Source organism: Rhopalosiphum padi, chromosome 4, assembly GCF_020882245.1.
Source record: "Rhopalosiphum padi isolate XX-2018 chromosome 4, ASM2088224v1, whole genome shotgun sequence".
NCBI lineage: Eukaryota > Metazoa > Arthropoda > Insecta > Hemiptera > Aphididae > Rhopalosiphum > Rhopalosiphum padi.
In genome coordinates this window covers 3,942,698-3,965,947 of record NC_083600.1, presented here as the reverse complement: position 1 = coordinate 3,965,947, position 23,250 = coordinate 3,942,698, and the positions used below count along the sequence as shown (strand labels likewise).

The 23,250-nt window shown below is 25.3% G+C and overlaps 4 protein-coding genes across 6 annotated transcripts; 3 read left to right on the top strand and 1 right to left on the bottom strand.

Annotated features, from left to right (window-relative positions):
• Nucleotides 1-145: 145 nt before the first annotated feature.
• Nucleotides 146-1,159, top strand: LOC132929245 (NADH dehydrogenase [ubiquinone] 1 beta subcomplex subunit 8, mitochondrial). Its single transcript, XM_060994444.1, has 2 exons — nt 146-591; nt 665-1,159. The coding sequence occupies exons 1-2, from the start codon at nt 306-308 to the stop codon at nt 901-903; spliced, it is 525 nt and encodes a 174-aa protein (XP_060850427.1). The 5' UTR covers nt 146-305; the 3' UTR covers nt 904-1,159.
• A 2,104-nt stretch (nt 1,160-3,263) lies between these two features.
• Nucleotides 3,264-8,323, bottom strand: LOC132930412 (solute carrier family 35 member F5). Of its 3 annotated transcripts, XM_060996282.1 has the most exons (10): nt 7,990-8,321; nt 7,643-7,783; nt 7,496-7,576; nt 6,285-6,401; nt 5,677-5,829; nt 4,987-5,169; nt 4,593-4,749; nt 4,355-4,514; nt 4,040-4,291; nt 3,264-3,977 (listed from the first exon to the last, which is right to left on the bottom strand). In XM_060996282.1, exons 1-10 carry the CDS (start codon nt 8,077-8,079, stop codon nt 3,908-3,910), a joined length of 1,404 nt encoding a protein of 467 aa, XP_060852265.1. In that variant the 5' UTR covers nt 8,080-8,321; the 3' UTR covers nt 3,264-3,907. The 3 variants fall into 3 exon arrangements, with proteins under 3 accessions (XP_060852265.1, XP_060852266.1, XP_060852267.1); XM_060996283.1 differs by lacking the exon at nt 4,987-5,169 and having other exon boundaries at nt 7,990-8,323; XM_060996284.1 differs by lacking the exon at nt 7,990-8,321 and having other exon boundaries at nt 6,285-6,417; nt 7,643-7,782.
• A 1,876-nt stretch (nt 8,324-10,199) lies between these two features.
• LOC132930173 (cyclin-dependent kinase 9) lies at nt 10,200-13,565 on the top strand. Its single transcript, XM_060995890.1, has 7 exons — nt 10,200-10,491; nt 11,128-11,212; nt 11,456-11,546; nt 11,618-11,784; nt 11,870-11,988; nt 12,129-12,399; nt 12,457-13,565. Exons 1-7 carry the CDS (start codon nt 10,322-10,324, stop codon nt 12,763-12,765), a joined length of 1,212 nt encoding a protein of 403 aa, XP_060851873.1. The 5' UTR covers nt 10,200-10,321; the 3' UTR covers nt 12,766-13,565.
• A 2,814-nt stretch (nt 13,566-16,379) lies between these two features.
• On the top strand, nt 16,380-19,411 carry LOC132930547 (F-box only protein 17-like). The gene is made up of 4 exons (XM_060996479.1): nt 16,380-16,994; nt 17,101-17,329; nt 17,389-17,521; nt 17,615-19,411. The coding sequence occupies exons 1-4, from the start codon at nt 16,667-16,669 to the stop codon at nt 17,771-17,773; spliced, it is 849 nt and encodes a 282-aa protein (XP_060852462.1). The 5' UTR covers nt 16,380-16,666; the 3' UTR covers nt 17,774-19,411.
• The last annotated feature ends 3,839 nt before the right edge of the window (nt 19,412-23,250 follow it).

The window sequence follows — 23,250 nt, the reverse complement described above, 5'->3', positions numbered from 1 at the left end:
ATCGTAGATGCCAGATTTACACTATTCAGTTGATTTTTTTTGAAAATACATTTAATGAAAATGCATTAACCTTAAACTTAACCAAGGTTGAAAGTTAGTACCACAGTTTGCCGTGGTTACTAAACGTCCTTCGCTGTTATCAAAATTATTTTGAGAAAATTTATTGAAAATTTTAATAATCCTAAATCAAATACTCCAGTACGGCTATATCTCTTTGATAAGCCTTTACTTTTCTTTTATAATTGACTGAAATTTAAAAAAAAATTAATTAATTATTTAATTTTGCTCTTCAGTAACGTTTGAAAATGGCTTTGCCCCGTGTGATTAACGGGATGTTACGCACCAAAGCTATATATTCAGTGTCTAGCAGAAGTGTGGTATCACATGAACCCTGGAAGCCCGGTCCATATCCAAAAACTGAAGCAGAACGACTTGCTGCTGCAAAGAAGTATGGCCTGCTACCAGAAGAGTATGCACCCCACCCAGATGATGGTTTAGGTTTTGGTGACTACCCAAAGTTACCAGACATTGGCCAGGATTCTAAAAGTGAATATTATCCATGGGACTGCCCCGAACATAATAGAAACTTTGGTAAGCCTATATAATAGATAATTTGTATCCTTGGAGTTATGGGTTGATTTTTATTTTTTATTTATTTTCTTAGGTGAGATATTACACGTTCATGCTGACATGTGGGGTTCCGATAAAGGTGACCCAAATTATAGAGAAAAATCTAGATTTCCTGATTGGCAGAGAGTGTTGTCATTGTTCGCTGCAGTTTTTGGAATAAGTGGATTGATGCTTTCTGGGGATTATTTGTGTAAACGATATAGACCATTTATGCCTAAACAATGGCCTCAAGAAAATGTTAAATATTATACTTATTCAGATAAATATTTCTGAATATTGATTACAGTAAAGTTATTTCTGTGTAGTAGCTGGCTCTTAAAATCAATTTTTAAGTTTGTTATACAGTAAAATGTTGAATAAAATATGTATGAAATCAAATTTTAGTGTAATAATCAATAAACTTCAACCACCCATTCAATTGATAGAATTTAATAACTGTATATTCAAAGGAATTCATAAATATTATCTATTTATTATGAACAGTGAACTGTGATTGTATTTATAATAATAAACTAAAAAACATTTGTTATTTGATTTAGTAATTTATAATTTAATGTATTAGCTACTAAATTTAAAAAATATTAGTTTAAAACTTGATGAAAACAAATCATTAAAAAAATATTTTAATACATATTAAATCAATTAACCTCGTATACTATACTCTATTCAACTTCAGAAACATAATTCGGTGGATGTCTTATGTGTAGAGGTATGAGTAGGATGTTATGTACTTTTACATGGTGCACCTAATGGGCAAAGTTTGATTAAGGTTGACAAATATTATTCAAATAATGAAAAATTAGTAATTTATATATCTTTATTATCATTTCTATTTCCATGTGTATTTTATATTATATAATTTATACAATTATACTTTGTGTCTTTATAACACATTTTATATTATTTTCAATAAATGTAATAGTGAATTATTATTATTATGGTAAATATTAGATACCTAATTTTTAACCATTAATAAATTATTTTATTAACAGATTAAAAATTATAAACTCAACAAGTGTTTAAAATATTGGTTTTTACAAAATTTTGTCAAAAAATTTTTTTTATCTGGTGATACTATGTTTTGTATACAAAAGTCATTGAAATAATATAATGCTACAGTTTTCAACATACTACCATCGTCAACTTAGATTACCATTTACTACTAAAAATCAGTTGTTATTTAAAAAAACAATTCAATTCATTTTAGATTAAAATTATTTGTATTTCATGTATAATGTATATAATATGCTTTATTTCAGAAAACATTTTTAATATCCAATTGGAAAATACTTAGCATTGATACATTTGTTTTTGAGCACTGGTCTGAATTTATTCTCCACTTACCTTCTAATATTAAATACTAAACTTTTAGTGGTAATATATACATAAAAGCATGTAGGTAACTGGATTAAATTTGTGGATGTAAAAGTTAAAAATGAATAATTAAGCTTTGAATAAATGATTGTATATTTCATGTTACGAAATAATAAGATATTTTCGATATCCAATTGTTTTATTATTGAATTAAATAGATATAGAATAATAGAATATTATGAAAAAAACTATATTTATGAGTAAGATCTTAATTAGTCATAAGTCATTCCCCAATGCTTTTGAAAAACATAATTTATGTCTCGAATATTTAGTAATGTAATTTTTCAGCAAAAACTATAAATTTAATATACATTTAATATATTATTAAAACTTAAAAGTTTCCTTTTTAAGTATACAATAACTGCTATTTCTAACAGATTTTTATAGACATAGAAGTTAGTAGCATTTCAATGAGCAGTAGCAATGGCGTAATTGTGGGGGGCAAGAAGGATGGCACCTGTCCCCTTGACAATTTTTTGAGAGATAAAAGTATATATTTTAACCAGGAGAAGGGGTGTCAGGGTTTTGATAATAATAAATATATTACATTCATTAAACATTGCCCCCCCTAGATTTTTTCCCAGTTACGCCACTAAGCAGTAGTATATTTTGAAGGTTTATTCTTCATAACTGAACATTTTTCAACTTTAAAATAAAATAGCCCAATGTATTAGTATTTTAATCATTCCTATCAACGATCAAAATATTTACATTCAAACTGCAACATCATATTTTGAAATATATTTTAAACTAAGTTTACAGTTTATTTGATGTATCCAGGAATTATCCAAATTTCAATAAGGGATATTTAGAACAGTTCTCGCAAAAGTTATCCAAAATTTGCCACTGTCAATGAGTACTTAATGTGGATTTAGCTAAAAGTAAAAAAAATAATGGACTACAAAAACATTTTAAATACAATGTAAATTAATATATATTAGCATTGACTATAATGCCTTTGGCAATAATTTAGTGTAGATTAAGAAAAAAAATTGAATTCTGCAAAATATTACATATTTAAATTAATAGAAATAATAACAATTGATGAAAGTAATTTTTTTTTATTTATATTATTATTATTGAAATTAATCCAAATAACAAAGTTTAATCATTTTATATATTATTATCGTGTCCACTTTATTTCGTAAAAAAAATAAGATTCAAATTTAAATAATTAAAAAGAAGCAAACAATTTTATAATTCTATAGCATTAAATAGGTGTTATAATAATAAAGGTTGATAATAAATGATCAAGGACATCAATTTTTAGTTTTGGTATATTTCATTATAGGTGGTAACAAGATACATTACTAAATATAGTATAGACAATTAGTGATTACTTTTGAAAGGTTTATAGAAATAAAAATAAAAATTAAATAGAATAAGTATACAATTGTTTAAAGATATAGTAGTAAATTTGATTAAAATGTAAAATTACACATTCAAAATAAACTAAACAAAATATAATAACACAAATTGAACAAAGATTTGAAGTATAATATCATAATATTGTGATAAAATAAACTATGATGTTATACTTAAAATTTGAAATCCAGATTTAAAATATCAGATACTTAACATAAGCCAATTTGCTACATACAAACTATTGTCATAGTTTCCACAATAATAATAAAAAAAGGAACTTTAACTTTATTTACTGACAAGATTATACTCATTTTTGGTGTAAATATTTAAGCATCTCTCAATTCAAAGATGATATAATAAGTGGTAAGTAATAACATTCGTTAATTACTTTTATTCATTTCATAATCTGGATTTAAAATTTAATATAACATCTAATAAATAATGTAAATAAGAATAATAATATATTGCACAAAAAGAGGTAAAAATACTAAAAATAATTAATTCTGGTGAGTAATTTTAAGTTTCTAAATAATTTATATCATACTTCTTTGTCTGTTTCGTGAATTTGTATAAGTGATTCTGCTTGTTCGGCATCACTATCTCTAAGCCTGTTAATGAAACAATATTAATGTAAATAATATTTTTTTTAGTAACATTTTTTGTTATTTACCTAATTAAATTTTTTCTCTGGCAACGACTTAGACAATTGTATTCATTTTGATTATAATTAAATCTGTATGTTAACCAAATTAGACAAAAATAAGAGAAAGTTGTAGGAACTAAACCTAAATAGAATGATGGTAACAAAAATCGCTCATTATCAGACTTGTTTTGACTGGAAATGCCATACAGCATTAAAGACATTGGAATAGTTAGTCCTATAGACATTGTTGCAATAATTGATGATGTCAGCAAACATCCCCTATGATAAAAAAAAACAAATTAGAACAGTAATTGTAAAATAAAGTAAATACAACAATTTTACCATAACCATATGACTTCAGGCAATGTTGCTTTTACAACTCCATTTATAAACAATGAAATTGCTTGCTGTTTGTTTGGCCATTCAAAGGTTTCAAGTTCAAAATAATGAAGAAAAATGAACAGTGGCCAGAACATTAGAACATTAAATAGACCAACAAGACCTAGAAATAAAATCATTTATTCAATAACATTTAATAAAATATGCTATACTAAAATCAATTAGTTCATGAAAAAGTTACCAAAGTACAATATAATGTCTAATTTATCTTCATGATCTACCCAAGATCGTAATGTTACAATATTCAATGCATAAAAAATAGCACTACATAAGGATAATGCAAATCCAACATTAATTTCACTAAAACTAAAATGAGAATCAGGTAAAGTAATTATAACCTGTAAACATAAAATTATTAATTACATAATTTTTAAATACTCAAATTACACAAATTTATTTTAGTTTGTTTAAAATGTTATATTTAATAAGAGTTTTAATTTTATTCTAGATTAATAAACTAGTATTAATTTTTATGAAAGTAAAATTTAAATAATTCAATAAATAATATACTATATTTTGAATTTTGAACAAACTATTTTTATTGGTTTTATTATTATTTAAAAATTAGTACACACATTTCCAGTTATGCTGAATAATACAGTTATTAATTTAGTGACCGTAAAACGGTCTGTAGGAGGCGTAACAAAAAATAGAGATAGCAGAAGAGTGAAAAAGCTAGTTGTGGACAATACAACAGACACTAGGGTATGTTCCATGTAAACCATAGACACTTGATGTAATAAATTAGCAACACCCCACTGGAAAAAAAAAAGAATAAACAATATATAAATATAATTTTTTGCAATAATAAACAATTCAACAGCATATTATGCAGTATTACAATTTTTTTTTAAAGGGTGAGAACCTTTAATTTACATACAATAATTTAAAAAGCTAATTTGATTAAATTAAATATAATAATTTCAATATGAAAACTGTAATAGTATAAATAAAAATGTAACATATAAGTGTGTATAATTTATAAAAGAATAAAATAATTGATTAATTTTAATATGTTTTATTTTATAAAGTTAAATGTAATTTATATTTTATAATATTCTTAGAATAATAAAAATATTTTGACTTTGATGTAGTATTATTAAGGCTTATACTAAATGATAATATTCTAGACTCTAGTTGTATTATGTTTTAATTTAAGCACTTGAGAGTTGTGGAGAGGTTAAATTAATTGATTGTAAAAAAATAATTTATTAGTGTTGAAGTAAAAAAAAATTGTAACTATATAAATGTTTGGTAATTCTTACAAGTGGTGCTACTGTAAAAGCTAGCTTTGCAGTTTGATGTAAATTTAGTAACTGCCTTGATAAACGGCAAATTTCTCGTGCTCTAATTGTAGCAGCATATGATAAACGAGCCATTAATGCTTCGGTTGCTTCTGTTTCAGACAAATGTCTAACCTATAATAATTGATAAATAAATAGATTTAATAATATATTTATGATTTAATAAATAATAGATCTGATAAAATAAATTCCTTAAAATATACCTATTATTGACTGTAAATTGTTTAGTGAATTTTAAACTATCAACAATAATATGAGTTAATATTTTGATAAAGAGAATTTTCATTGACCCACATTACTTAAAATGTACATATACAAAAGATACATTTATTTTATTTTAAGCAAATTGTAGGTAACATCTATTCTGTGGTTGTAACTTATAAACTGTTACTTGATACTTGTTCATTTAATACTATTTATAGATATAAATAATATCTAAAGATTAGTTAATTACTTTTTTTTTTAGTAAATACAACTAAATTACAGTCAATATTTCCAATAAATTAGATTAAAAAAGTTTGATTACCAAAAACAAATTGATTTTTAATATTAATAAAAAAATATATTACCTCAGCAACTTTGTTAAATCGAACAACTTTATTATTTGGCTTAACAGTTCCTGAATCATCACTCTCTGTACCAGAAGTCACACTAGGATTTTTAATGGGAACATAGCTTGCTGTGCTCTGTATAAAAATAGTACTGTTTTTTTAGATATTAAGGAAAACAATTTGTGTTTTAAATTCATAATACATGTGTAAGATCAAATGTTAGTAAGAAACTTAAAAATGTCTAATAATATAAGTGAGAGCCACATTTATATAATTTAAATAGAACCTAATAATAAAATCCTAATTTAACAATTTAGATATCATCTGAATCTTGGATGCCTGATTGAATTAAACAAATTTGACTTTTTCATATGAAAACTTTCACAATAATTCCAATTGTGAACTTATCATTTCATATTAGCATAAAACTATGTCATTATACAAAAATATTCATAAGTAGACTTTTGTTTGAATTATTAACCTGTAGAATGGAGTAATTTTCAGAATTGTCTACTATAAAATGGCACATATTCTGATTATTATTTACCTAGTATAGATGTATAAATCAGCGTTTATCAACCGGAGGTTTCGATTGCCTTGACTGGGGGTCGCGTATGTCAAAAATAATGAAACACCGATTTACAAAATTAACATAGTCATTCAAAATTTGGCTTTCCCTACGATATGATACAAATTTATACTTAATATAGATAGGGAGGAGGACGCAAGACTAAAAAGGTTGAGAAACCCTGGTATAAATGATTACATTTGGAAAGAATATTTAAATTTATAGTAGACGTTGGGGTGCAGTTCTAAGCTCTCTAAAACATCACTAATGACTGTCAATAAGTGAATGTTTAATAGAAGTTTTCTTAAATGGTACAATAACTTCTAATAAAATCTTACACATACTATCAACTATGTATTTAAATAATTATGAATAAATAAATAATGCAGAAATCTCTTCAGAATATCTTAATTTATAATCTAAAGGGCGTAAAAATTTTAAAAAACACTTGAAACTTATGAAACTAAATTTATTTCAAATTTGTAATTCAATTGTTTTAGTTATTTTATAAATTTAAATTTAAATATAAATGCTTTTAAATTTTAGAAGCAAAGACAAATTGTATAATTAATCAGATTAAATAAATCAAATATAGATTTATTTTGTTAACTCTTAAGAAAATATTCTTACATAAAATAATAATATAAACTAAAATTCTTACTAATCTTTCAGTTTCATCAGTAAAAACATTATCATCTTCATCATCATCGTCATCATTTTCAATTGTATCAAAATTAACAAACTAAAACATCATAATATAATAATTAACTTAAAATATCAAGAATTAAGTACATATACCTAAGATTACCATATAATTAGTTTGGTTTCCACAAGGCTTCCGTAATTCCTTAAATAATATATATATCAAAAAGTAGAGAGTAAATATTGAAGCTTTGGTATAGGCAAAGAAAAATGGCTTTTTGTAATCGTCAGTTTGGTAAGGAACATACTGAAAAACAAAATTAATTTACTTTAATGATCGTCAATTGCAATAAATAAGTTGTAGATTTGTTAAAAAATGTATCTATATTTAATAAACATTTAAAATTAATTTCTAAATTTAATTCAAGACATGATAACACTAATTAAATATATTAATTTTCATGAGAAGAAAAATATTATTTATATGGTTTATATTATATTTATACAACATACGTTAATGAGTTTTGATGACATAATCCATATTATATCTGCCAACAGTAATAACAACAAGCCAAGTGTAAGTCTTTGGGACAGATTGTGCATTTTTTGCTGGCAATTTTAAACCGTTATGGAAATAATAAATCCATTAGACTAGCTAATTTCCCAGAATTATACAAGAAATCGAAATAATACGAATACATAGAACTAGTTAAACTAGAATACTCAATTGCATTAAATGGTCACATTTCTACAATGTTTTTAAATTATTAATTAATATTTACAAATAAATAAATAACAATTTACATGTTTTTAATCTTTAGGCTTACAGCACTATAATAGCAGTTTAAAGTTTAATAAATTTTTAGTTATCAAATTAATGTCGAGTGTTCTTGTTATCACTTATCAATTATAATCACAGAATGCATGATTTAAAATTTTTAGTTAATCCTAAAAGATAAATAAATTAATAATATTAATATAAATTAATAATTAATAATTATGCTCTTATAAAAAAAATAATATTTGTAATTTCTTAATCATAGTTATTAGCTTTTACACAATAAGTTTTCGAGCAATATGGTATTTCTTTTAAAAAATATCAAAAACAGTATGTTTGGCTGCCTACGTATAACGCCTAAATTAATAATGATAAATTTAAGTGCTGTAAACCTACCTATATAGAATGCTAAAACGCCGTGTAATAAAATATTAATTTAAGCGTCTGACATCTATTGATCTATTCAATAAAAAAAATACATCTAATACTTTTACTAAGTTATACATTATCATTACTCTATCTAAATCATAATCACAGAGTATAAAAATGTAAGTCTTTAATCTTTATACTTATAATTTTATTTTATGAGCATAAGGTAATGCTTTATCTTATTTTGTACGTCTGTATAATATACCATATTGTGTTTGCACACTATGCGATCAATTACTTAAAAATAATAATCCAAGTTTTTTTAACTATCATAAATCACATTTCATTTATTTAAAAAATATTAGGTTATTTAATTACAATTCATGTGTACTTAAATTATTTACCACAATTCACACCATTCACAATATTTTAATATCTTATAAATAAAATATAGTAGACACCAGGCCCCTACTTCGTTGTACATCACTTATTGAGTTTAAAAACAATTTGCAATTGTATTAGAGATATAGAAGAATTGAAAGATATACTAATACCTACTTATAGAATAAAATAAATCAGCTTGGATAATATAATATCAATGGCTTAATGTTTCCCGTTTTTATTTTTATTTATGTATGGCTAAATAACTGTTTTTTTAACATGCTTTTAAGTATAAGCATCTAAATTGGGTCCCAAAATAATTACAGTTCTAAATTTTATAGGAATTGAATCCAGGTGAATAAAATAATTCGTCCGAATTGGGTCTGTCTCATAGAGTAAGATTACTCTATGGTCTGTCTACAGTTATTTATCTTATCGCAGTAATAATAGTAATATGAAGTACCTACGCGGCTACGGATATAATACGAATTTCGTACTTTCCTTATCTAAATCATTAAATTCGTTCACGGTTATAAACATGCAACATAATCATTTTAAAGGTAAGAACATATGTAATTATCTGAAGAAGATTTATTAAATGTAACAAATTTGTAAAATCTGTATTTTACAAATTTTAACCCAATAATAATTAACAACTAGGCAAAATAATTTATACCTTATTAAATTTAAGAAAAAAACATTTTTGACCACACTTCCATACTTTTAATAAATAGACGATAAGCTATTAATGTTCGGATATTCCTAACCATGTTAAAATAGGAAGGAAAGTGATTTTTAATACGCACCAAATAAGTACAGTATAATTTATAACACAGATGAACTAATATGCATTATGTTGGTGTGAGATGTGACAGAGATTTGTTTTAGATTTTATAATAAGAAATACACTGGAACTTAGAAAACAACAATATATACATAACCTATCAATAATTATTGTATTATATATTACAAATTACCATATATAACATTAATTATTATTAAAATTAATTTTAAATTAATTTTATTAAATTAAATTCAGCAGCTAGTGTGCTAGTGATAATATGATTTGTTGTTTATTCCAAGCCGAACAGACATAATATTTGTCTTCCACGATATTGATATAGTACTTATACAGTCTTACCGTGGTATAAAATTTATATACCGTGGTCCTAGCAACTTTACGCATGATACATATCTTGGTCAATGAGTAGTGACTACTGACTAGCACAGACTTGTCTAAGTTGTGATTTCAGATTTGTGAATTGACAGTTTTCTTTTTGCCCAAACGTTTCACCTAAGGACTTCAAGACGGCTGCCATGACGAATTTAAATGGTGTGTTGACACCACCGTCAACACCATCACCCAATCTGCTGCAGATGAACATGGCTCGTGAGAGAGAGAAATACTTGGAAGAGTATAACTTCCCATTTTGTGAAGCTGCCACAAAATTTGAAAAACTGGCAAAGATTGGTCAAGGCACTTTTGGGTATTTAGTAATAATACTATGTTATTTTCATTCAATCTATTTGTAGTATACATAACTCTCTTCTGTTATTTTTCATTGTTATTGTTAAGAAACATTATATTGTTTATATAGATCTTAAAATAACAATAATATGATTATAATGTTATATCAGTTTTCTTATACAAGGTCTGATAAAAACATATCCTGATTTTTTTAATTAAAACTATTAACACAATTTTATTCTAAATACTCTATCACCTTCAATATAGTAATTTCTAATCTCTCTATGAAACAATTATAAAAATATTGTGATTCTTGACTGATTGATATTTTTCTTTAAGTATTTTCGAATACTAAATAAGTACTATAAAATATACAATACATTGCAATTGTATTGTTGACTCACTTAACTAAGTTGAAACAAAAAAATAAACTTATATACAAACCAATGTATCATAAATTTGGATTTTTGTATACATTCATAATTCCAGAACCGAATACAATTAAACAGTGCATTAAAAATAAGATCATAGTGCTTTAGATTGACCAATAATGCTATATTTCATTTTCATTACGATCGACCCATATTCATAGAAATATCGACTGATTGGCGACTTGATTCATGTGAAATTAAAACTAATACATTTTAATTTTTAGTGAAGTGTTCAAAGCACGAGACAAAAAAAATCATAAATTTACAGTTGCTATGAAAAAAATTCTCATGGAAAATGAAAAAGAAGGAGTAAGTCATTACTTATACATTTTTACATTTTGTACCAAAGAATGCACAATAAATTAAGTGATACAGTAATAACTGAAAATAGGTACTATAAGGTATTTGTCAAGTATTTGATGCTCTAAGATAACATATTTAAACTCATGAGTGATGATGATTCTAAATTAGAAATATTTTATAGATACTGTTTAAAAAATATTTATTATTATTTATACTATTATCTGATAAATTTTTTTTATTCAATCCTAGTTTCCAATCACTGCTCTTAGAGAAATTCGAATATTACAACTATTAAAGCACGATAATGTAGTAAATCTATTGGAAATCTGTCAAACTAGAGGTAATTTTAATTTATACATTACATTCATTTTAATTTTTATATTAAACACATCATATAAAAATGTTTTATAGCTACTCAGTTCAATCGTTATCGTTCAACATTTTATTTGGTGTTTGAATTCTGCGAGCATGATTTAGCTGGTCTGCTATCAAATACTAAAGTGAAGTTCAGTCTTGGAGAGATTAAGCAAGTAATTCAACAAATGCTCAATGGCCTCTACTACATACACAGTAACAAGGTATATTTCACACTTATAATAATCATATTTCTAGAATTGTATAAATTTGTGACAATCTAAACCACTGTTATGCTATATGTATCAGATATTGCATCGTGACATGAAAGCAGCAAATGTATTAATTACCAAAACTGGGACATTAAAATTGGCTGATTTTGGTCTAGCTAGAGCATTCAGTGCACAGAAAAATGGTCAACCTAATAGGTAATATTATGTGTAATTTATAACAATAATAATAAAATAAAATTTACTTATGTTTATAAATAAACAATAACATTAATTAATAATATTTTATTTTATTAAAACACTGAACCACTTAATTTATATTAATAACAATATTTTAGATATACTAATCGAGTTGTAACATTATGGTATCGCCCTCCCGAGTTGTTGCTTGGGGATCGTAATTATGGTCCGCCTGTAGACTTGTGGGGAGCTGGATGCATCATGGCTGAAATGTGGACTCGTAGTCCAATTATGCAGGGTAATTCTGAACAACAACAGTTAACTTTAATATCTCAACTATGTGGTTCAATAACACCAGAAGTCTGGCCTAAAGTTGAATCTTTAGATTTGTACAATCAATTGGAATTGGTTAAAGGACAAAAACGAAAGGTTATTATTCCAATGTTCCTTTTTTTTTTGGTTTTTTACTAATTATTTAATTCACAGGTAAAAGAACGACTAAAGCCCTATGTACGTGATCCAATGGGTTGTGATCTATTAGATAAACTCTTAGTATTGGATCCAGCCAAAAGATTTGATGCTGATTCAGCTTTAAATCATGACTTTTTCTGGACAGATCCTATGCCATGTGATTTGTCTAAAATGTTGTCTCAACAAACACAAAGTAATTTTGAATATTTGGCTCCACGCAGACTCAATAATCATCAGTCATCTGCCATGCGACCAGCGTCAACCGTTCCAAGTCAAGGGACGTCTACATCTACTACTTCCGGTTTTCACGAACGTGTTTTCTAGCGCAAGTGAATGGCAGCTTAAGCGGCCACTCATAACTATAATTTTTTTTTACATTTTATAGTTTTTCTTATATTAGTTTAGAGATGATTTATTTATGTATAAATAAAACAGTTAATTCTTTATATGATCATTGTTATTATTGGTTTATATTGTATGTTCCATAGTTTTAAACTGACTTAATATTAAAATAGTGTTAAGATAATATAAGTTATTATTTTTAATTTGTTTAGTTAGTAAATTACTATCTTATATAGTTATGATTACATTTTTATTTTTATTAATTGATGAATATATTAATACTGATAAAAATTTGTATTTAATTGTCCAATTTTCAGTATGAAAATTATTTTATCACTGAACTGTCAAACATGACTACTTTATTTGTATATAATACAGTTATGTGGCAGGTGTTCATTTTTAAAATTTTGTTTAGTAAACATTTTATTTGTATGTATTATTCAGTTAATTAATCATTGTTTGCATTTTTTTAAATAAGTAAGTATAAGAAAATTTGTGTTGCTGTTTTATATTATAATTAATAAGTAATAACTATTAATTTTACTCTATTTTATAAGCTAACATTTAATTTATATTTTCATTCTTTCCAGACAATTGTCATGGTTTTGAATTTACAACTGTATAACTTGTAAAATGTTATAGCAAGTGATAACCATATATAGTATTTATATGTTTATGGTTAGTGCTCAATAAACAAGTTCAATAGATGTTAACATAATCAACAAATTAGTATGTATCATAAATGTCCTTGAAATTTCTAAATAAAATTGTTTTAAACTATATTTTAATTTTAAATGTTATACTTTTATACTAACTGTGCATAAAATAATGTAATTCTTGCAATGCTATTTTATCTCTACCTATTCCTAACTATTTGTGCATTTTAAAAATTAACATCCAGACGATTGGATGCACGTCAGTGGCGTGCTCAACTTTTTTGAAAGGAGGGGGATATTCATTTTTGACTTGTCACAGACCCTAAACTTTTTTTTTATATAGATAAAATATCGTTACAAAAAAATCCAAAGGGGGGATATGACACCCTGATCCCCCGTGAGCACGCCACTGATGCGTAAAACATTTGTTCCGAATTTCTGATGAAAATACTTGTTTATTTTTTTTAAATTTAATATTCATACCTTTTCCTAACTTTTGATATATATTATACCTCTGTATAGCCTCTTCTGTAAAAACCATCTTTCAATATTTTATTCCATCATAAACTTTAGTTATTGGCAAAATCCCGTCTGTATAGCAAAAAGTTATTTAATGTATCATTGACTATCATTATATGTTTTGTATTTGGTTTCTAATCTAACTTCTTGTATCTTGCGATAAACATTTTGAGACAAGTGATAAACACATCCTTGTAAATGGTGACGTTCAGACATGATCAATAATTACAGTATCTATGCCAGTATAACATGCACTGATCGGAATTTATAGTAGCTTGTTTAAAATCTAAATTTATAATTTGTGGAATTGGGTAAACTTCTTGTTTTTCACATTCTTTATAAATTATATTTAAAACTCTTTTGCAAGCCCATAGCAAGATCAATTTTTTAGGAGGAGCAAATCGAGTTGTAGGAAAAAACAATATAAATTTCCGTCTTCATAGTATTATTTAAAATACTAGGGGTGCAACAAACGAGTCTAGGCCTTTAGGGGGGGAGGTAATGGGTCCTTTTCCCTCCCGTGGCTACGGGCCTGCTCCTTTGTAAGAACTATATTTTTATTTGTTTTGAACCACTGCAGTTATAAATACATCATAATATTTTTTCTCTCAAAAAACATTTAACTGCAAAATGTTTTCTGAACTTAATAAAAATTACCATCACAATACCATTTGCTTCATACTTCAATATTTTAATCCTTCGTCAAGTGCAGAAAAAATTGTCCTGGGGAGGCGGAAAAATGGCCACGGAAAAAAGCCTAAGAAAATAAAAGTGCGAGCATTGTAATATTTTATAAAATGTAGTTGATTGTTGATTATACAATAGTACATATTTAATAGAACTTTTCAATTTTATTACCCAACTAACATTTTGACTGGTTTAAGAAAAGTACAGTTTACACTGATATAAAGATATCAGCAATATAAATTAAATGAAATGTCAAAATGCTTATCAAAGGTTGGGTAATAAAAATGAAATTTATTGACAGGGTATAATATTATTGTGTGAAATATACATTGTATTGTTAACTATCACACATAGAATTCTGGTGTTGAATTATAACAAAACGTGTCAATATTAAACACATTTGAGTGAAGAAATCCAGCTGGAGTAAGCTTGGTGTTGAAATACTATTATCAAAAAGTTAAATACATTTAAGCAAAATCAGCAGCACTTATTAAGGGTTAATTAATAATCATTTACTTGGATTAATTTAACTCATTTATTGATTTGAAACAACAATTAAATGGTGTCAACACTGTCAAAACGATAACAATCAATAGTTAATACGACATGATTTTGACATACCTATCGGATATTTTAAATATAACTTATTGTTGAACTATAAGATTAATTCAGCTACACACTGGTGTTACCTTAACTCATAGACATATTAATATGTCTATGCCTTAACTACCCAAATCAAATAATTTAAAATTTTTTCGTTCAACATATTCTGTTAATAATAAATCAACTACAAATTTTTATGCACGTATAATTTAATAAAGTATGTACCTACTACCTAGTACCTACCTATATATTTTACTACTATATATATTATTTAAAATATGTATCTATAAATAAATGTAAATATATTATGTTAACATATTAATACATTCATTTATATTTATATTTAATTTTTTTGGGCTTTTTTTCCGGAGTGCGTTTTTTAGTTTAGGTTTTTTTTCCGTGGCCATTTTTCCCGCAATTCAAAAAATTGTCTTGTCATCTAAATTAATTTTGTTACCATATATCTAGCAAAAACCATTCGTTTTTATAAACTACTGTTCATCCACCTTTAATTGTCAGTTCGACCAAAGAATTTGGTTTTAGGGGAATATCTATAATTTTGTAGTTTCGTAGTGTACGTTTAGTCTAGTACTTTCTTCGGAACTATCTATAGGATTTGAAAAAAATGTTTATATTTTTTCAATGATCATGACAATGTGTGAATTACTAACTGATGAGTGATGAGCAACATTAAAATTTATTCATGTATACAATTTTGACGACTGCTTATATTACATTTTAAACGTTTCCTGGAACGATAAAATAATAATTTCATTTCTAAATTGTATTATAAATTATGTAGTAAAATTTGCTACTAATATGATAACAAGCGCTACAAAAAAAATAGGTGTACTTGCAAGTTGCAACAGTTGTTCTGGTAAGTCAATTTGGGTTCTAGAAAAAATAGGTAGTTGTTTTTATAGGTCGTTTAGGTATGGGTAACTGACGACTGTGTACTGTGTATCCACTATCCAGTATAAATTTTTAATTTGTGATCATTATAGCGCTCTAACATCATACAGCTGTCCTCTCAATAATTTCCTTATCATAAAGAAGATAAGAGTTTTATATGCTAGATAATATTATTTTTAATTTTAATCTTGCAATTCATTATTATTGAAATATTTAAAGTGTTTAGTGTTTACTGTTTACCTATTGGCTATTATATAAGATAAAAATTTATAATATGATTATTAGACAATAATAATACTAATTTATATGGGCTATAAGTTATATAAGTTAAAACTTCACTTTTATCACATAAATTCAGTAGTTATTAATAAATAATAATCATGTAGCCTACAGGCTTTTAAATTAAAATTATAAATTATTTAATGTTTTTATTTGGAAGTTAATTAAAGATTTTATTCTATTTATTTATTTTGATGTCAACATAATTAATTATTATATTATATAATATGATGGATGTATTAAAAAATCATCATGAGCCTTTTGACTTACTACCGGATGAAATGGTTGTATACACATTAAGCTTTATCGATGCAGATACCCTTTTGGATTGTAGACTTGTATGCAAAAGATGGCGAGAACTTATAGATGCATACGTATTTCAAGAAAAAGCTTCACGAGAAAATAAGTATGTGAATAATGGTAGAGGGTACTACAGTTTTTCCAAAATTGATTCAAATAATATCAGAAAGCTAGAATTGCCATGGTACGTGTTTCATGTCATATGCAAATATGATCCATTTAATAGAAATTTAGTGAAAAACCACTGTGGACAAAGTAAGTTGATAAATTCTAAATTATAATATAGGGTTCTAGTTCTGATCATAACTCAAAATAATTTAGTGTTCAAATACCCATAATAATTTTTATATTAAATATACAGATGAATATACACATTGGAATATAACTAACGATCATAATTGGTGGACTATTGAACAAACACCACAAGGTGCTCCTCCATTACCTGATGATCCTGATTTTGATGGCCATACAAGCTGTTTTGTATCAACATATCGATTATGTTCAAAGAGGCAAAAAATCATATTCAAAAATTATGGTTTGAATGATATTGTCATGAAAACTCTTCAACCTGAAATTTCAGTTAGTGAATGGTAATACATACTTTAAAATATTTTCTTTGCACCAAATAATAAAATAAAATTATTTGCAGGTATACGGGTCGTTTTGATTGTGGTTGCAAATATGCATTAAGGGCAACTGTTCATGATAGAAATGATAAGCTAATAGAACAACACAATTACAATGATGTTTTACCTCAGTGGGAGGCTAATATTTGGACAAAAGTTTGTACTTTTTTTTTTATGCATTATATATTTAATCTAATATTTGTATTTCAAAATATTTTAGTAAAATTATTATTAAACATTATTTTTTAGGCTTCACATTCATTTAAAAATCAGAGTAATGCATCTCAATTAATTCTATATCATTCTGGAGTAGACACACAGTATTGGGCTGGTCACTATGGTACCAAAATATCTGGTTCTGTAGTAAAAATTTTGCTACCAATAAAATTTAAATGTGCCGAGTCTTAGATACATATTTTAATTAAATGTATTGGTATATATATATATATATATATATATATATATATATATATATGCTATAATATTTCTTTTAAAATTTAAAATTTATTCTAAATTAATAATTACTTATCACCAAAAATATGAAATATTATAACAGTTGTACTATTTTATATAATATTTAATTATTGTTAATTATGTATTTTTAAATATTTATGAATTGAAAGATAAGAGAAAATATTTTTTTATTATATTTTAAGAAACTTTAAATCTAGTCAGCAATTGTTATTATTATTCTATTATTGTAGGGCGGCCAGATTGAATTATTAATTGTAGAAATCTGGTACAACAAATTCCAATTTTACCTAACCATTACTTTACTTTACAGTGTCTTTTATTTTTATTTTTTATTTATAATATATATTAAGTAATACAATAAGTAAATTTGATCAGTAGATAAAATAAATAAGTAATAATAACATTATAGTAAGTTATCTAAACCTGAGTTCAAGTATTGTTTTTTTTTATATAAATAATTAGGTTAAAAGTTCTTTGACCCATTTTATTTTGATTTGATTTATATCAAATAGATTTAAAGAGTATAAATTTGATATGAAAGGATTTAGATGATAATGTTGTTTTTATGTTATCATTTATTGAATTTACCTAGGAGCATTGATTATTGCTTTGAGAGATATTAACTGAAAATATTATTTAACTTTTAATTAGTTTTCAAAATTAGATTTCATAAGAGGCCAAAGAGATGATGAGTAGTTTTTGTACTAATATTTTTGTTTTACAGTGATAGTATTGATTTTAATAAGGATGTGAGTCATCTATCTACAAGCATCCTAAGATATTTTATGAACTATTGGTATTTATCTATTGTTACTGTATCTTACCATTTTTATTTATTAATTTAATTATATATATATAAATAATATATATTATTGGTATATTTTTGTGTAATTACTTTACCATTGATTAACAAATATTCAGTTAATATTTATTGACCAGAAATATAATAATAAATTATATTTTACTCTAGTTTAATTTTGGAACATTATAATGTTTATGTACAATGATCAAACCACAATAACAACACAGAGTTCTGAAAAACTTCTTTGAGACATTGAGATACATGTTTTTTAACAGTGGCGGATCTAGTTTTTTTTTTTTGAGGGGGAGGGTAAAATTTTTCATATTATTTTATATTATATATATATTATTTTGTAAGTTCAATATTTAGCATTTGATGTTAGGCTTTACAAATATAATATGACAATCAAGAGGGCTCGACCCTCTCCCTTGAATCCTCTACTGTTCCTAAACCACTTATTCCGTAAAATCTGTCAAAAATGGCCACTCTATATAATAGTAAATAATAGAAAACTCATGAAATTAAATTATTGTTCATTGATTCATTTTTTAAACATATTTTTCTAATATAATAATTGGACGTTAACCATTTTGTAATATAATGTGATAATAATATATATTTAATTAATCACAGCTTTTATATGTATTAATTACAAATATTATAATGTTATCATTTTTTTTAAATATTATTTATTTATTTATTACAGATGTATTTGTGTTAGGTACCATTTGCTATAAAATTATAACCAAAATAAAAGATACTTAGTAGAAGTTTGGAATTATTTGTGAGTTTGTGACCTACAACAACATTTTTACCATAGTGTATGACTTACACAGTTATCACCATTTTAGTGTGTCACCTACATTCCACAATATTTAATCTTAAATTATTTCGATTATAATAATATAATATTTATCTTTTTACCTATCTTATGAGTTATGACATATGATTGGTATTTCGAATGTCAAAAATATAATTTTTTTTTTTTTATTGATCTTAATAACAATTCAGCAGAAAAGCCTATTAATTATAATTTAATATTTAAATTACCAATACTTAATTTATGGTTTAATACTTAATCAAAATATTAAACAATTATATTACAGATTAACCCGGTGAGAGACGAGAGTTAAAATCACGGTAGATTCATCGGTAGATAATCTACCGTGGTTAAAATAGATAAAAGGTTACTGATATAGAGCCATAGAGGAAAATGTTAATATAATAGGCCATATTCTTCTCGGGGATCGAGTACAACTATAATATCAGACTTGTGGAAATGTATGCAAATCTCCTATCCTATCTCTGGGTTATTATTATCAAACTGTAACGTTGACCACTCAAATTGTTTGTGTATTTGCACCCGTGTGGCCGTGTCTAGGAAACGAGATTCGCATACTTTAAATGCTTAATCAAAACAAAATGTTAAAAAAATGTGGACTACGTATGTGTTTAATAAATATTAAATATTATATAACCATATAATAAAGCTTTATTCAATTTTCAGATCTTATTACTTATAATAATCATTTTCAAATAATTTTTATAAACAATATTTAATTAAATTTCCAGTATTTTACATAATTTACTATATTATAGTGTACCTATATACATTTAAAATAACCGATGTTTATTTTTTCTAAATCAATATCATTAATTATTATTGTTTTTTGACTTTGATAGTCGTCTTAATATTTGAACGCCAACTATTACGGATGTAAGTATTTACTAGATTATAAGAATACCCTAGAACAAATATTTTCTTGGAATGCTAAAAATTATATAAAAAAAAAAGGTCAAAAAGTTGGATCCGTCCCCTATAATATCGTAAATACACATAAATACTACTAGCCAATAACTCAATTGGTGTTACAACGGAATTACGTTTATTTCCTATTTATTCTTAGTGCGGTTTCTTTAGTTCCGTATTTTGCTTTAGCAATGTAATATGATCGAATGATCATTCATGTCTTGTTCAAAATTTAACAGGAGAAATAGTTTAACTAGGAATTTAACATAATTTTAGTTATGTATTTGTATGTTTAGAATGATTAATTCAGCCTCAAAAGCTGTAGTGATGTTATTCATCGATTAATTCATCGCAGACGTATCATTTAACATTTTTTGCCTAATATTATGTTACATATTTTGTAATACCAACTTCACGTGCCTTTATTCATATTCATGAATTGTTTGATTTTTATGCATTGTTTTAAAAACAAAGTTTCAAATAGAACAAGCAATGAGCATAACCCAATCCTGATTATTCTTAGATATATACAAGACGACAGGTGTGAGAGAATCGTGGTAGGTAGGTGTTGGCGGTGTTGCTTATATCTTCTAGATTTAATGTTCGTCATCTGCAGTCTGCACTTTTTATGTTCGTTGCACGCAAGCACGTATACAAGGGGGATTTGGTGTTCATCCTCTCCCCCACAAAATTATTTCGAGTAACAAGGAAGAAATTGTTTTATTATGTTGCGGTACAATTTGTATTGCTATATTTCATACCCCCCCCCCCCCCCCGAAATTTAATTTTGTATACGTGCCTGGTTGCACGTATACTCATTATTATACTCGGACAGTGAAATTAAAATGCCTATAGATGAAAAAAAACCTTCGGTGCACAATATATATTATTTGTAATAATCGTATTATTATTTAAAGAAAAATAATTATTATTACTTTAATGTGCATGTGTGTTTATAATAATTATCGGTGTTTACACATGAAAATTAGTTGTTTATACCTACATTTGTACAAAATAACAAATTTAGGTATAAACAAGAATATACTTTTAGGACATATAGGTAGACCGGTAAACCGTTGACATATAATCGCCGAGCTTGGAAATTTTTTTCATATTATAACAACATAATAATATATATTAGGATTATTATATAATATATCAATCGATTGCACTTTATGCCAGCTGTCGATTTTCAAAGGCTATGCAGTGGTTATGATTACCGTCAAATTCACATTATATATTTACATTTATAAATTCGTTAACCTTGCATACAATATTGTACGATTATTATAGTATGTATTATTATAAATTGTATAACGCACACGAGATACACTGGTTTTTGATTTTGTAATTTTTTATGAATTGTGTTTTGTTAAACATAAAAATATGGTCATATAATAATAGGTAGGTATATAATACATACCTACCATCAATATACAGCTATATTCCCACAATTAATCACAATTCACAATATAATATACTAATAGTAATGTGTTACCTATATATATTATAATTATTAATTAATTAATATTATACTAATGAGTAATGGTTCTATTTAATATTACGCCGAATAGACCACTAACTATGAAGTAACTATAACAGTATATTACAGTTTAATATTATTCTTTACTCTGTAGTATATACAAATACAGCGTCGAAAATACTATTTTAATTGAAAATTAAACATATTATTATACATCCTTATTACCAAAAACTTATACTTACCGTATTATTAGCCGTAAACATAAAAATAATAAATTATAGAACTTTCAAAAAATTCGAGATAATTATGATTATAGAAGAGGAAAATAATATAATTGGAGATAGTATAGCAATAACGTCTCTGTATATAATATTTATATATTTAGTGCGATGTGTACAAATTAAATTTTTTAATTAATTTATTATCGATAATATACCATTTAGGGTTCATCGATCAATCACTTTAATATCAATCGTATTGAATACACTTACGTTGTACATAGATATACATTTATCAATATAAATTATAAATTATTAATTATTACTATATTATGATATTTAGGTAGGTGATATAACTAGCGTACTAAAAAGTTTGGAAATAGTCTTATTTCTTCTTTTTCTTTAGTGACAATTGTTTAATATTAGATAATAATAAGTAATAAATCACTTTTTCGAAATGTTTTAAAAATGCCTACTCATTATTATTTTATGAGCTAGGACTATTGACTTTTGATTTTTAAATGGCAACATCAACTTTTTTTCCATAACTACCTAATCAAAAAAAAAAATTGAAAATAATAATATAAGTCGATATTGTATTTTATGTTAAAAATACCTATTTTAAATATGCCCAATTTATGAAAAAATAATAGTGAATAAAAATAAATTATCAAAAGTATTATTAAATATTTTAAGATTAATTTAAAATATTTATAAAAAAAGGTGTAGGTATGAAAAAATATTTGTATTTTAGTTTTCTGAAAAAATAGATTGATTAATAATAATATTATCCTATTTATCCTTATATTACGTTTACAAAAAATGCATAGTTATGTAAAGGACAAACAAAATTGTACTATTGTTAATTTGTTCAATATATCTCATTACACCAGTACCTAAGCCAGTTATTAATTTATTATTAACATTTCACTGTAATTAAATTAGCAGCTGTACATATAATCCAATTTTAGTACAATTTATTTATTAAAAATTCTCAGGTATAGATATTATGAGTTCTTTAAATAAATTTTTATATTATGTATATACCTACATACATTTAAACGATTAGATATACTATTAACCATTAAATACCTATTCTAAACATACAAACATTTAAATCGATGAATAAACAACGTTTATTAAATAACTGGTACACAT

Excerpts from the sequence above, each read along its gene's own strand:
- LOC132929245 (XM_060994444.1), top strand. The coding sequence starts at position 306 with ATGGCTTTGCCCCGTGTGATTAACGGGATGTTACGCACCAAAGCTATA. Across the intron at positions 592-664 it reads CGAACATAATAGAAACTTTG|GTGAGATATTACACGTTCAT; the intron begins GTAAGCCTATAT and ends TTATTTTCTTAG.
- LOC132930412 (XM_060996282.1), bottom strand. The coding sequence starts at position 8,079 with ATGCACAATCTGTCCCAAAGACTTACACTTGGCTTGTTGTTATTACTG. Across the intron at positions 7,577-7,642 it reads GAAACCAAACTAATTATATG|TTTGTTAATTTTGATACAAT; the intron begins GTAATCTTAGGT and ends ATGATGTTTTAG. Across the intron at positions 4,750-4,986 it reads TATTCAGCATAACTGGAAAT|GTTATAATTACTTTACCTGA; the intron begins GTGTGTACTAAT and ends TTATGTTTACAG.
- LOC132930173 (XM_060995890.1), top strand. The coding sequence starts at position 10,322 with ATGACGAATTTAAATGGTGTGTTGACACCACCGTCAACACCATCACCC. Across the intron at positions 11,213-11,455 it reads TGGAAAATGAAAAAGAAGGA|TTTCCAATCACTGCTCTTAG; the intron begins GTAAGTCATTAC and ends ATTCAATCCTAG. Across the intron at positions 11,785-11,869 it reads ACTACATACACAGTAACAAG|ATATTGCATCGTGACATGAA; the intron begins GTATATTTCACA and ends TATATGTATCAG.
- LOC132930547 (XM_060996479.1), top strand. The coding sequence starts at position 16,667 with ATGATGGATGTATTAAAAAATCATCATGAGCCTTTTGACTTACTACCG. Across the intron at positions 16,995-17,100 it reads GAAAAACCACTGTGGACAAA|ATGAATATACACATTGGAAT; the intron begins GTAAGTTGATAA and ends TTAAATATACAG. Across the intron at positions 17,330-17,388 it reads GAAATTTCAGTTAGTGAATG|GTATACGGGTCGTTTTGATT; the intron begins GTAATACATACT and ends AATTATTTGCAG.